At 33.9% G+C, this 15,658-nt stretch overlaps 1 protein-coding gene across 2 annotated transcripts in view; it reads right to left on the reverse strand.

The window, feature by feature from the left end:
- COG6 (component of oligomeric golgi complex 6) overlaps positions 1-15,658 on the reverse strand; it is a 76,524-nt gene that overhangs the window by 40,723 nt on the left and 20,143 nt on the right. For both annotated transcript variants that reach the window (XM_059143838.1, XM_059143840.1), the window contains exons 8-12: positions 13,898-13,991; positions 8,614-8,742; positions 8,444-8,535; positions 6,869-6,933; positions 2,230-2,321 (exon numbers count right to left, since the gene is read on the reverse strand). In XM_059143838.1, coding sequence (XP_058999821.1) covers positions 2,230-2,321; positions 6,869-6,933; positions 8,444-8,535; positions 8,614-8,742; positions 13,898-13,991 — 472 coding nt within the window. The remainder of the gene's footprint in view (positions 1-2,229; positions 2,322-6,868; positions 6,934-8,443; positions 8,536-8,613; positions 8,743-13,897; positions 13,992-15,658) is intronic.

The raw sequence follows: 15,658 nt of genomic DNA on the forward strand, positions 1-15,658 counted from the left end.
ATCCACTCCCATCAAACTGTACTCTCTAGAACCCTCCCTCCCTCTCAGCAAATGACAATACCACACATCTAACTTCAAATCAAAAGCCAAGAATTCATCCCTGACTCCTCACATCTTACCCTTTCTAGTCCATTATAATCTTTTATCTCTGGAGACAACTACTTTTCACCCCCTCCAAGACTATCACCCTCCTCTGATTCAACTGTCTCTGCTCAGAACACAGCTTCCTAAATACCATCCTTTTTCCCCTTTACTCCTCTATACTACATTTTCCATACATGCCCAGAGTCACCTTATATCACCAATCAGCTCAAGTCACTGAAACACTCATCCCCCCCACATACACACACATCTTCTTTGACTACTCAGTATAAAACCTAAATCCTCACCATAGCCTAAAAAGTCCTACATGAACTGGCCTCTGCCTACCTTTCTGATTTCATCCATCCCTACTCCTTCCATTCACTCTACTCCAACCACTGGCCTTCCTTCTGGTCCTCTAAAATGGAAGCTTTTTCTGGCCTCAGGGCCAGACCATACCCTGTAAAGGACACTTTTCTATAAGATCTTTACATGCCCAACTCTTCACGCTCTTTAGATCTATACTCAAACATCACCTCCACCAAAAGGCCTTTGAAACAGCTACATGCGCATACACCTGCCCAACATATGTGGTCACTCTCTATGCTTTATTTACTTTCTCCTGCTTTCTCTTCAATACCCTTATCATGTTAAATTATTCTATACTTCTTCCCCCCATTAGAGTATATGTTTAAGCTATTCTGTTCACTGCTATTTCTTTAGCATCTAGAAGAGTGACATTTATAATCTGTTTTTTAATTAACTAAAGGAAGAAATATGTAAACAAGTAAAAAAAGTACTTAGAAAAAAAATGTATCAAAAGATCCAAATGTCATCCTCAAAATCATCATCTTCAAAGACAGAAAAATTATAATTCTCAGAGGCTAAGCAACCTATTATCTTCAGAATCCAAATGATTTTTTTCTTAGCATTATTTGCCTTAGAAACTGAGTTATCATTAACTTCAAATAATAAATTTCATGCAGTACCATCATGGGTATTACTACATAATGTAAAAATAATTTTTTTCCTAATACAGCATTAGTTACAGTGCTCACTACTTTTAGCTGCTCTTTTGTTTCCTCAGTATGGACCATTCTCTTATTTTAGGAAGCCTCTAACATCACAACTGAAACTAATTTATTGCTTTTGAGTCATAGCAAGTGGTGGTAATAAATTTGTATCTCAAATGTTGGAAGACTACCCAAATCCTATCTCTGATTCGTTTTATAACCTGTGGTTTGTTGCTTTTGCTTAAAAATGTGAAACTCATCTCTTAGCTGTGAAGTTTTGGGTGGCTAACCTCAGCTATTAGAAGGTAGGTAACATCACTGCCATAGTCTTTTGGTGCTTCTTGAACTAGTGATCCCTGTACCTCTCCTGGATCTATTAGTTAGGATAACCCCTCTTGGATTTTAACAATTGGATTTCTGTTCTTGATTCTAGTATACTAGAAAAGTAACTGTTAAATCATTTTTAATGGACTAATATGGAAACTACCCAACACATAGCTTGAAAGGACAGTGTTTTAACACAACTATGCATGGAATAAGGTATTACAGTGACATAATAAAGCTCAAGTGTATACCACCACCCTTTAGAGTCAAAGATTGTATTATAGAGAAAACAAATGGTTCCTAATAAAATAAAGTAGCTTTTATTTAAAGAAGATAGAAAGAAAGTAGCTTTATTTAAAGAAAGTAGCTTTTATTTAAAGCTAAATGATAAAGAATTTACATTATGTACATTGGGGATAGGACACGTCATTTATTGTGCCCTATTTTGAATATAACATATAGTTACATTAGGTGCCACGTATGTCTTTTACTAAAGCAAGAGGTTTAAAAATATACTTACCCTATAAACTTACACGGTTATAAGCTATATGTGTGCATGTCCATGTGTGTGAGGGTGTGTACATTTATGTTTAGAGAGGAAAAGGAAATAACAGACCTCAAAATATACCACAAATAATATATATATATAAAATGATTCATAGGGTGTGGAGGTTCTAGTTATATTTAGTTGTACAAATGGTGAAAACAAAACAAAACAAAAAACCAGAAAACAAAAACCCTTATACTATGCTTTAACTGAAATGATGTATCACATAGGATTTAATAAAGCACATTTAACCATTTCCCTTACCTGATTGTATGATGGTAAAATTTGAGGAGGTTAGAAATTTTATATAATAAAACTGCCCCAGGTTCAGCAACTATCACTTGCTCAATTCGAACCTATTAAAACATGTAAAAAAAATAAATAAAAATTTCTTAAAGGCATAACTTTCCTTCAATAATCAGAGGTGGTATAAACAGCATTTAAAAAGATAAAATTTAATTATTGTAGAAATCACAAAATTCCCTCTAAGTAATTTCTGAATATTAAATTATAGGGGATAGTAAAATAACAAACATTTTAACACAGATATACTCTACAAAGCAAAAAACAAACAAACAAACAAAAAAAAAAAAAAAACCCAAACAAACAAACAAACAATAAACGACAAAACCTAGATCCACTACCTACAGAATTTGGCTTAAGGCAGTTGCTACCAGAAATAATACAATGATGAGGTCACTTTGAGGTTCTTCACCAATTTATAATGGAATTTAGCTCAGCACTATTTGCAAAGCAGCTGTTACATCCCTAAAAAACAGGTTATCACTGCAAATGCTGCTCTACCACCAAATACACAGGAAGAAAAAAATAATGAAAGAATTCTTATCTTCAAACTATTACACCAAATTTCCTTTTTTATTAGACAATAACAGACAAAGCTTAAATGAGCACCAACATATATGTTTAATTATGGTTACCAGGGCAATAATGAGATCTACTTCCAAGTTAACTTGATCTCTCTTAAGATTAACTACTAGGAATCTTAATTAAATTCCATTCCTTACTGATCTTGCCCTTACTTTTCCCTAATTAATGGATACCATCTAAATCACACTGATAATGCGCTTATTTACGTATTATATCTGTTCTGAGCTGCTGCTTACATTGTGTCATCTTGTTTCCTAATGAGATTCTAAACAGAGACATTGTGTTTTCTGCTTCTTTTACATCTCTACAGCATCTGGTAGAATAGTACATACACAACAGATGCTTAATACACCCTTTTTAAAACTGAAGTTTCTCTATACTTAGATTTTGGAATATGTCATAATGCCAACATATGTGATTTGCTAAGACAGATTTTTTTTTTTTTTTTAAAGATTTTATTTATTTGTCAGAGACAGAGAGAGCGAGCGAGCACAGGCAGACAGAGAGGCAGGCAGAGGCAGAGGGAGAAGCAGGCTCTCTGCCGAGCAAGGAGCCTGATGTGGGACTCGATCCCAGGACCCTGGGATCATGACCTGAGCCGAAGGCAGCTGCTTAACCAACTGAGCCACCCAGGCGTCCCGCTAAGACAGATTTTATAAATGTATGTATATGAGCATATAAAACCCTCTTAGACTACAGAAATTAAATAATCCTTACATGAATATGTTTATGAAATTCATACATCTTTTGGCATAAAGTACTAGTGAGCTAACTGACATATGTTATTAATCATGAAAAGCCATGATTTTACATATTACAATTTCTTTCTAGGTCCAAGGCCTGGATCAATAGTGATTTAAATTATATATTAAATAATAAAAGTGATCCCTTCTGAATTTTAATGTATTTATTAGGACAAAATATAAAAGATATTAATTGGAGACAGCTCTTCTCTAATACAATTATAACAGCAGAGAACCCATCATAATTTATGAGGCTCAGAGCTACAGTACACTGAGTTTTTATTAAAAGAGATAAAATTCAAATGTTAGCTGGTAATCTATCTGCAATCCAGAACATTCACATAAAAGAAATATCATTTTACCACCTATGGACTTGAAATACAAAGATTTAACACATTGATTCTGGTTAAGTCCAGCTACAACTCTGAAATGAAGATACCTGTAAAGTAACAGGCTTCACACTGATGCTCCACAGCACCTTCTCCAAAGTATATGCAATTTTAAGCTTAAACACAAATTTTTAAAACTGGAAGTAATAACTTATGCATACATTTACAAATATATAGATTACTACCTAGGAAGTTCTGCTTTAGTAACTCACACAGTAAAGGATAAATACAGGGTAGAGTAAACCAAATCCACAGTTTTGCAAGTGTATCCCTCATTATCATTACAACCTTTTCCTAGGCTTCTAAAAATCACTATCTCCCCTTTTTTAAAAAGGATTCACTCTTACAAAGAAACAAGACCAAATGAGAGATACTTAACCAAAAGATCCAATAGCATATGCCATTATGAAAAGTTCAGTGGCTTATCAGGACAAAAAAAATTTCTATTAATGGAATGTAATTAATGGAATGTAAAAATTTTTATACTACTAGAATATAAAATGTCACTAAATTTCAGATTGTAATTGCAAACGAAAATGTTAAAGTAAGTTTTCGTTTGTTTTCTCAGCTGACAACTACAGTATATCAACTGAGTATTGGATACCCAAATGAGGTTATATAGGAAGAAAATTCTGAAAATAATGTAAATTGTCATAAGTATATAAAGGAAGAGAAGAATTGTTGGATCATATAATATATCAAGCTATTTTGACACATAACTTCTGTAAATATCTGTTACATATTCTCTGGAGTAGGCATTTAATTTACTATCATATGAAAAGATCTAAGGTTTCTGTCACTTCAGATACTAAAAGGATTTTTTTTTTTAATTTTACAGTAGAAATATTTTTGCTTGCTTACTAGTTTTTTCTTCACCTTTTGATATCTGATATTAAAATTTCAGAGGCAGTCACAATAATGACCTACAATTGTTATAAACATCTTTTGGGACATAAACTTTTAGGAAGATGAAATGAAGTACATTTTAAAACAAAGGCATAAATTTCTTTATATAAGCAAGCTTATTAATTTAATATTTTTAATAATATAATAACATTTCTTACTCAGACCAGAAAAAGAAACACTAAAGTCCATTCCAACCCTCAGATTCTAGAATTATATTGTGTACAATCACTTTAACAACAACAAAAAAAGTTATCAGCAATAAAAGGAACATAATATCCTAACTAAGGAAGGGGGTAGAGGGAAATAAGGGAGATAAAATCTAATTTATTCACCAATGCAATTTATTCATTGTTATGACTCCAAGTTCCCTCTAACTCTATGTAGTTAGGAAAAAAATATGCAAAGTGTAGAAAGAGAAATATTTTTATTTTCTCCTTTCTTTTTTTAATCTTTTCAATAACTGCTAGTATACAAAACAAGCGACATTTACGTAAGTATAAATGTCTGAAAATCAAACTATGGCAAATATTTCATTTGAGAGAACTAAGTAAAATAATTTCAAATATTTTGCTATTTATTTACTGAATATGCAACTGAATCCTAAAATGATCAAATTACAATAACAATTAAATCTGTAAATCAATTATTACAAAGGTGTGCAGTCTGATATTTTCTTGCCTACAATAAACAATAAGATACCAAAGAAAATCTTAGAAACAAACAAAAAAATCAGTTTTAAAATTAGTTATTGGTAAAAATAAATGATAAACCTTCTGGATTTCAATTTCTGCATACTAAACTGAAGTAAATCAACAAGGAAAGTAAACCAACAACTACAAAGTATTCCATATATACTAATAGAGAAAAATAGCATCTGCTGCAGGCCTAGTAGATGTCAGGAACTATGTACTTCATCTGCACAGTTTTCTCATTTCATCTTCACAACCACCCTTAATGGTAGCTTTCTCTCTCTCTCTCTCTCTCTCTTTTTTTTTTTTATTTGAGAAAGAAAAAAAGAGAGCAGGAGCAGGGCAGTGAGGGGCAGAAGGAGAGGGAGAAGTAGGCTCCCTGCTAATCAGGGAGCCCAATGCAACAAGAGGCTGGATTCCAGGACCCTGAGATCATGACCTGAGCCAAAGGCAGATGCTTAACAGACTGAACCAGCCAGGTGCCACATGGTAGGTTTTTATATACAGGTTCAACAGAAGAGGCAACTCGAATAAGTGAACACAATTAAGTGGCAAAGTGGAAATTCTAACCCAAGTTTGACTTCAAATTCTGTTCCTTGTACTACAAATAGTATTGATAAGAAAACCTATATATGTTATTTTATCCTTATATTTATCATAATTTATTGCTATAATAGACAAAAAATGTACAATGCTTGAAACATAGCAAATGGAACAATTTCGTAGAAAATTTCTGTTAAAAAAAAAAAGAAAAGAACTGTTAAAAGTTCATATATTTGGGGTGCCTGGGTGGTTCACTGGGTTAAGCCTCTGACTTCGGCTCAGGTCATGATCTCAGGGTCCTGGGATCGAGCCCCACATCGGGCTCTCTGCTTGGCAGGGAGCCTTCTTCCCCCTCTCTCTCTGCCTGCCTCTGTGCCTACTTGTGACCTCTCTCTCTGTGTCAAAAAAATAAATAAAATCTTAAAAAAAAAAAAAGAGAGAGAGTTCATAGATTAGTTATTTCAAGAGACTTTTTTCTCAATTTATTAACATAAATTACCATGGAAAACATAATATGGTAAGAAAAATAAGTGAATATATGCAAACTAAGAATATTTCAAATTTTCTTCCTTAGAAAGAAAATTGACAATGCTTATTTTAAAATGTATTTTATTATCTTACACTAATGTATTAACTTGAGAAAACTATAGCTTGACTTCAAGCTGTTAAAAGGTTTTTTTTTTTTTAACTCATAGAAATATTTAGCCAGATGCCATATAACATATATAAAAAACAAAATATTTACCTTTAGAGGCCTACACACACCCTCAGTAATGTGCCCAACAACCTCCTGGATATTTTCTTCAACACCTACAATTAATTACAACATAACTGAAAATTTTTTTTCCATATTACACATACGTTCAAAAAACTAAGAAACAATAATGCATATGATTAATGGCACTAATTACAAACATTTAAAATAACAACATTATTTTATTAAGTTCAGTATCTGTTAGGACATTATTACGTTAATATCTGGGTCTAGAGCCTTGTTAATTTATTGCGCTGCTGACTAATAAAATGAACATTACTTCTTTGTGAAAAAGAGTAAATGTATGAGTCACAGGAAAAAATGACTAGGAAACATATTAACTGAAGGAAGTGATGCGAAGATGTGTTAGTATTTGTTCTACAAACGTCTTAATCTGGGCAGGAGTGCTGAACACAGAAGCTGAGCTTATAAAGATGGAAAGCACACATTGTAATCTAACAGAAAAACTGGCATTAACTAAATACTATTTACCAAGCTCCTGTCTACTTGGCATTTACTGCCTGCAACCGCCTTCTTTTTTACACATAGAGAAGCTGAGGCTTGGAAGAATGAAGCCATTCCCAAAGAATAACCCATTTTATCCACCTCTGATCTATAATCTTCCGACCTCTCCACACTGCCTCTCATCTGTACTTCACTAGAACATCTTTTAAGAAATTCATTCTTTTAAACTAGGTTAATTAGGTTAACAGAAAAAGTTCAGACCTTGTGCCAATCAAACATACCCGCTGAATCTAATTTGTGTATCAAAGAGTGAAAAAAATGAGGAAGGGTGAGTAAGGATCTTCCCCATCTATACACTAGCCTCTCCTGGAGATCACGTTGTGAACCTGAAGGACATGGGGCTGGGCAATGCAACACAGTCAAGCGATACCAGTCACAATATTTCCCTTTAATTCCTATCAAAAATAGAGTATCTTCATTTTCCATTTACCCCTCAGTATTGTAGTCACAATACTAAGAAGATCTGAAATTCTATAAGTAACAGACAAAGTGACTCAAAAATCATCCATTTTTGTCTTCCTTAAAGCAAGACCAAAACTTTTAGTACAATTAGTACTACATGAGTAGTTATTCAAAAACTTTAAAACAGTCACATAAGAATGAATAAAATGGTTGGGTAGTAGAAAAGAAGCAGTATAGCTTAATAACCTCAAATTCAGTCTGATTACTCATAGTTAAGAGGAAGATAATACCGTAATACCACCTCTCGCCTTTAAGGTGGGGCATGGAAGACCTGAGACAGTGGATGCTACATGCTCCAGAAGTGCCTTCAAAGTGAGGCAGGGGAGTCTAGGCCTGCTATGGGAAGGCTACAAGGGACCAGTACACGAGTGTGAACGGCTGTGTGACAGGAAAGTGATGCTGAGAGAAGCCTATTAGCAGAAAAGGGAAATCAGAGAGGAAAATTAAGTAGGGTGCTTAATGTGACACCTAGGTGTGAAGAGTTTATCTCTGTGAAGCTGACAGCAGTAAAAATAGAAACAGAGAAGCCCTGGGTTATTTTCTATACTTAGACGTTAGGAATAACAACAGAGGACCCACCTTGTATAGTTATATGCTTTAAGAGAGCTTCAAGGTGTTCTTTTTCAGAAGCAGTAGCTTGATGGAGCCAAGCCAACATATCTCCTACATATCTAGTGCAAAACCTAAATGTTAGTGAAGAGTTCCTTCGGAAAAACATCAAATATTCCAACACTGTCTGATTATTATACCTCAAAGGGTCATGGGAGTGCATTTCAATGGGTCTTGGTGTGCCTCCTGGGCCCCCTCTTGTAAGAGCATCAATAAATCCACGAACAACAGTGCTTCTTCTGGCTGTTCCAAATTCATCTAAGGTATACCTAGAAGAAACAAGTTATTTGAAAAACAGATGTGTTTCTTTTTAATGGGTATATCCAATTATTCATGCAATTTCTGAGATAAGCAAGACATTTACAGCTTCTTTACACAACTCTCTTAAGCAATTCTGTTTTTAAACAACAAAAAAATTTATGAAATAAATTTCTCATAATGAAAAGTCAGTCTAAAGTTCCCTATTTTTATTACTCCTCAGAAAGAACACTGGAATTTGGGATTGATAACAGGGGCAATGGCAATAAGGGACAGAGCAGTGGGTCTGGTAAAAGTAAAAATCAAGGAAAGGTGAAAATCCGTGATTCTTTAGGTTTTGGTAACCTTGGAGCCCAAAACATGATGTTCTAGTGTTCACAAAGGCCATTATATCTAGTTCTCAGAAAACTGCTTACAGTTAGAACTCTGCAATCCAAAGAACAACATTTTTTTTCACCACCATCAAAACTTTCCTGAACATATTATTCATACCTAAAAGCTTATTTTGACTCTAATACTAGACACATGTTCTTTAAATTTACTGACCAATGAGGCATACAGAGTAAAAACTTTTTAATGCATATTTAGAAGTGATCAATTGTGGTTGAAAGAAAAAAAAAAAAGACTTCCTAAAGTGATGGCGTTTACACGAAAGAGAACTTTAAACTAGGAGATCAATTCAGGGTGAAATCACAGGATGGCCTGGAATTGCCAAGAGTGCACATTTCTCTGACTAGAATCACCCTTGGTTTCCCACTATTACCACAATTCCTTACACCCACCACCATTCAAAGTTCTTGCCATTTTAAAAGTACACAGGAAAAAAAGAAATTTTTATCGCAATCCAATGTCAGTGGATTCCAGACCCATGAACTTTTAAATCTCTAGAGTTTCTGACAACAGACTTCACAATAAGAATTATTTGTAAGAATTACCTTACATATGTAACATATGTTACATATATATGTAAACATATATAATAAGAATTATATGTAAGAATTACCTTACATATAAACCAAATTACCAAAATTTGGGATTTGGGTTTCCAAAAGAATTAATTTCTTCCACTACTGTAAAAGCTATACTGCTTTCTTTAACATGCTACTGATTGAACAAAAAAATCCACATTTTTTTCAGGGATGCCTGGGTGGCTCAGTCGGGTAAGTAACCGACTCTTGATTTCAGCGCAGGTCATGATCTGAGTCATGAGACTAAGCCCTATGTTGGTTCCATGCTCAGCAGGGAGTCTGCGTGAGATTCTCTTGCTCCCTCTGCCCCTTTCCCTGCTCACATGCACACTCTCTCTCTCAATAAATAAAATAATTAAACTTTTTAAAAAAATCTTTAAAAATAAAAAATAAAATCCACATTTTTTAAACATAAGAAAGTTGGAAGAGGGAATATTTTTAAATAAAAGGGAAAGTATAGTGAAGTGGTCAATATCTACAAATTTGTAGGAATCTGAACCTTTTTAAGGGCTGTTCAGTAGAAACCAGATCATGTTTTTTTGTGCTTGGCTTCAATTAAAAGGAAACAGCTCTGAAATTCTGTGTAGTGACATACTAGCCATATGTCAAGATGAAATGCACTATCCCACCAAGCTCTAAGCACGCAGTGACCTTGTAAGCACTTTCTATTTTTTAAAACAAATTAGAACCAAAATGCTTTGCTTTTTTTTTTTTCCCCTCGTGCTCTTAAATTTGTATGTTTAGTGTAAAGGATGCATTCCTTTAAATGATCACCAACTCTATGCAATCATTTCTAATCAGATGATTACTTACAGTATAAAATTCACAACTTTTAACTTCTCAAATACATAAAACTCATTCTCAAAACCCACAATAAACAGAAGCAACGTAAATTCTGTTTCTAGGTCTATTTACTATGACCACAAGCTGTTTTAGAAACTGGTGAATTCACTGGCATTTTAAATGGGGGTAGGGGTGAATTATCAAGCCTGACAAACACTGGACTCTGATCTTATAATTATATGAAATAAACATATACGTTAATATGAATGTTAATCTCCCTGCAACAATAGATATAATTCGAAGCAAAACCAGCAAGCACTATAATGAATCTTCAATGACATCCATATATGTGAAACACTTTTTCCCAGAGAAAGAATACTTCGACTAAAAAGAGATTATTTCCCAACAAAGGTCAAAAATTCAAAATGAGCTTTATGAAGGTATTACAATTATATAAATATTCTAAAATGTCTCCAGCTAAAACTAAAAATTAAACTCCTCATTTTTAATGTCTATAGCAAAAAAAGAAAAAATCTGGTCAAAAAGCAAATTAAAATATGAAAAATATTGGTCAAAACCAAATTAACGAATAGTGTAAAAGCCTCCAAGAAATGTAACGAAAACATAAAGAATGAAGAAATCAGCAAATTACTACATTCTTTAATACTTTATATTCTGAAGGTGGACCAAAGGAAGGAAGATATCAATCTACTTATAATAAATTTATTTATTTAAAAAAGATATTTCTTTTTTTTCTTCTTTTGAAAATTTTTTAAAAAATTTATTCACTTGACGGGGGTGGAAGGTTGGGGGAACCAGGTGGTGGGTACTAAAGAGGGCACGGATTGCATGGAGCACTGGGTGTGGTGCAAAAACAATGAACACTGTTACGCTGAAAAAAATAAATAAATTAAAAAAAAATTTTTTTTTAATTATTCACTTGAGAGAGAGAACACGGGCAGCGGGGAGAGGCAGAGTGAGAGGAAGAAGCAGAATCCCTAATGAGTTAGGAGCCTGAGGTGGGCTCAATCCCAGGACCCAGGGATCCCAGGACCCAGAGATCATGACCTGACCTGAGCTGAAGGCAGCCACTTAACCATCTGAGCCACCCAGGTGCCCCTATGAAGAAGTTTCTATACTTGATTTATTAAAAATTAATAATTCATTAGCACTTCACAGTTACATACTGCCTAATAAAAACTGGGTGGAAACTCCTCTCAAGGACTTCAATAATTACCATTTTGCTTGCACAGGATACCTACCCTTTTGAGAAAGACTAAGGTCAGTGAAGCTTTTACACATTACTTAAATAAAGTTCATATAGAGCCATCTGGTGGTTAACATGATACATTGTTAAATTTTTCCTAAATTTAAAGAAACTACTACTTTGGAGATAAATGATTACTTAATGAAAGGCCAATTTTCTTTTTTAACATTCATCTTATGAGAATCAATTGGTCTTAAAAATCCTCCTCCTTTGCAAGTTAACTTTCAAATGCCTCTTACAATCTTCCCAACTGCACCGCTGCCTTCCCTATTCCCTGGCATGTATCCCTTCAATAATAAATCTTTTTTGCCCATTATAGTTCTATTCCATGTCTTTCAAGCTTTTCCTGGCGGTCGTAACAGACTTTAAATATCCCTCTATGGTTGACAACTTTCCAGTTTATCTCCTTCCAAAATAAAATAATAGCTAATATTTAGTGGTGAGCAAAGCATTATGCTAAACACCTGATGTGAACAATTTAATATTCACAAAGATCCTGTAAGATAGGCACTATTTTTATCCTCATTTAAGGAAACTGGGGTTTATGAAAGTAGAGGGGCTTGCCAAAAAATCTAATTCAGAGCTCACCTTCTAAACTATTATGCAATATTGCTCCTTTCCAAGTGTTTATTGAGAATCAAAATTTAGTAAAAATATATTTATATGGTAGGAGTCAGTTGACCAAAACACACAAAGGCATTTTTTTAAACAAAGACTAACCCTGTGAACAAATATGAATCTGTGGACAATGTAACACTTGACTAAAATCAAAACCAAATTTCAAAACCAAGTATTTTCAGCACTAAAAGACTCTCATAATTAAACACCAATACCTGAAAGTAAAAAGGCTGGGAAAGAAATTCCAAGGTAGATAAAATCTGCTGAGCTGGTGAGCCATGGTTAACAAGGTTTATCACATATCCATGCACCACGTTCAGAGCTATCACGATGCAGCTCTTGCTGCCAATACAGCAGCCAATGTAAGCTTTTATAATCAATTTCACGGAAATACATGTTGTTTCACAATCCACATCTCTGCACCTGCTATTCCCTCAACTTGGGATGTTCTCAATTCCCTTCTCTTCCTGACAAATGCCTATTCAACCTTGAGAACTCACGTGAAACCTATTTCCCAGAGGAAACCTTCCCTAATGTTCATTCCTTTCCCCTAGCACAGAACACTTGAGCCACACAGCACCAGACACAGGGACTCTAAAATAGCAATCACTGTAGTCATTAAAATGGATGTGCAAGTTGAGGGCAGAGTTTAATTGATGTTATGTCTCTAGCACACAGAACTGTGCTTAACATAGAGTAAGTACTCAGTAAGTACTCATGGAATGTTATTATTTTACACAGCTGTCCCAGCATTTGTGTTCTGAAAACTTATAGGCTAAGCAATGTTCCAATCAGAAAGAATAATGGGGAGATACTCTAAAACTATTACAAGCCTCTGAAAGACATGACTCAGAGCAAGACTGAACTGAATGCCTATGTGGAGTCCCCTAGTTTTCTGTTTCCAGTATTGTAACTCCCCAATTGATCTCCCTATTTCCATACTACTGCAGAAATTAAAAATAAAAATTTACTTCTATTTTATATAAAGAATAAAATTAAAATATAGAATAAAAATATGTGAACAATTAATAATGCATGTAGTTCTTATACAAATCACCATCATACATCTCTTGGCCGGCATAAATTACTGAATCAAACACCTGAACTCCTTCTTTTCTTGAATCTTATTAATGGAATCCTGATTTTAAATTTTCTTTTTTTCATTTCTGGGAAATTATATCTCTCAGTCCCCTATCTGACCTCCTTCTCTCTAGGGAAGGATTGATAAAGGAGTTTTAGTTTCATGCAATTCTAAGGTAGTAATGAGCTGACAGACTGAGAAAAAGCCCCTTAACCTCTACATAAATAAAGGGTAGTCTAGATATAGGGACATCCTGCTTTTCCCCTCCATATGGCATTCTATAATACACAATGAGCAAATAAGCTGATGCTCCAATGATACACATATGAAAATATCACTGTAAATTATATTACTCAAACTAATGTATATAAATTTAATACTGAAAGCTAGCATAACTTATCAAAGAAAAAACAGATTTTTTTTTTTTTAATTAGGAAAAAGTCACCAACTTATATAAGACAGGTCTATCCTGCAGGGCTTCCATAGCCTGAGTTAATACTGGAGATATGTCACATGATTCTTGGGTCAATGTTCTGCATTCACCTGAAAAACAGTTAACATATAATTATAGCCCTTGTTAAATTAAAATTAGGTCGTACACCTAGAGTCTAAAGTCTTAACAAATATTACAAGAAAAAATGCTCAGAAGAACTTAGAGAATATGCCGATCAAAAACTATTTTATGCTGTCAATGACACTAAAAATGTAAGCTTAAGTATTTGTGTAACTTTCTATGACCACACATGCTATCCAGTGCACCCCAAACCTCTATTTTATTATTATTTAGAGACTACAGTTCCAAAGAAACCAATCAATGAACAAATATTCACTGAGTAACTGCTACACACATGGCAATGTTCAAGGGGGAAGAGGCAGAATATAAAAAATATATTACCAATCCCTTCCCTTGGGAGCAAATTTAAGCAGTTTGCTAAAAATGTTCACATAAATAATATATGGTAATAAGATAGTAATTTCAAAATAGTTTAGATCCTAAACTTTTAAAAATCTCTACACCAATATCTTCTTTACTATTCCAATTTTATCCATAAAATGCTAACTAAATATCTACTATGTTCAAAAAACTCAGAACTTGTTCAGAAATTCCCAAATATCTGGTATATGTGGACCTCACATTAGCATTATATTTTCTAGCAAGCACTGAGAATGCATGTTTTAGAAATGAAAAAAATGAAATCTTTTTTTTTTTTTTAAGAAGACTATTGACTATATTCTCTATGCTGTACCTTTCACCTGCATGACTTATTTTATAACTGGAAGTTTGTATCTCTTAATCCCCTACACCTAGTTTGCCCACCCCTCCCCCACCATCATCTACCTCTCCTCTGGCAACAGCCAGTTTGTTCTCTATATTTAAGAGTCTGTTTGTTTGTTTGTTTGTTTTTAGATTCCCATATAAATGAAATCATATAATTTTTGTCTTTCTCTTTCTGACTTACTTTACTTAGCATAATAATTCCTTCTAGGTCTATCAGTGTTTCAAAAATGGTAACTTCCAGTTGCTTTTATGGCTGAGTAATAGCTGATTGTATCTATATACACCACATCTTCTTTATCCATTCAGTTGACCTTGAGTTGGTTCCATATCTTGGCTATTGTAAATAATACTGCAATAAACATAAGGGTGTATATATCTTCTTGAATTACTGTTTTCATTTTCTTTGGGTAAGTATCTAGTAGTAGAATCACTGGATTAGATGATATTTGCTTATAATTTTCTGAGGAACCTCCATACTGTTTTCCACAATGGTTGCACCAACTTACATTCCCATGCATACTGTACGAGGGCTTCTTTTCCTCCACATCCTTACCAACATCTGCTATTTCTTGTCTTTATGATATTAGTCATTCTGAGTGGTGTGATGATAGCTCATTGTGATTTTGATTTGCATTTCTCTCATGATTAGTGATGTTGAGTATCTTTTCATGTGCTTGTTGGTCATCTATAGGTTTTCTTTGGAAAAATGTCTGTTTAGTTCCTCTGTCCACTTTTTAATCAAATTGTTTTTCTGGTGTTGAGTTGCATGAATTCTTCATATATTTTGGATATCAATCCCTTATCAGTTATATCATTTGCAAATATCTTATCCTATTCAGCAGGCTGTTTTTTGTTTTATTGATGGTTTCCTTTGCAGGAATTAGGTATCTTAAGATGACTCCAAAGTCCTTAGGAGTCAGAAGGCCATAGT

The sequence above is a fragment of the Mustela lutreola genome, chromosome 13 (assembly GCF_030435805.1).
Source record: "Mustela lutreola isolate mMusLut2 chromosome 13, mMusLut2.pri, whole genome shotgun sequence".
In the NCBI taxonomy this organism is placed as follows: Eukaryota; Metazoa; Chordata; class Mammalia; order Carnivora; family Mustelidae; genus Mustela; species Mustela lutreola.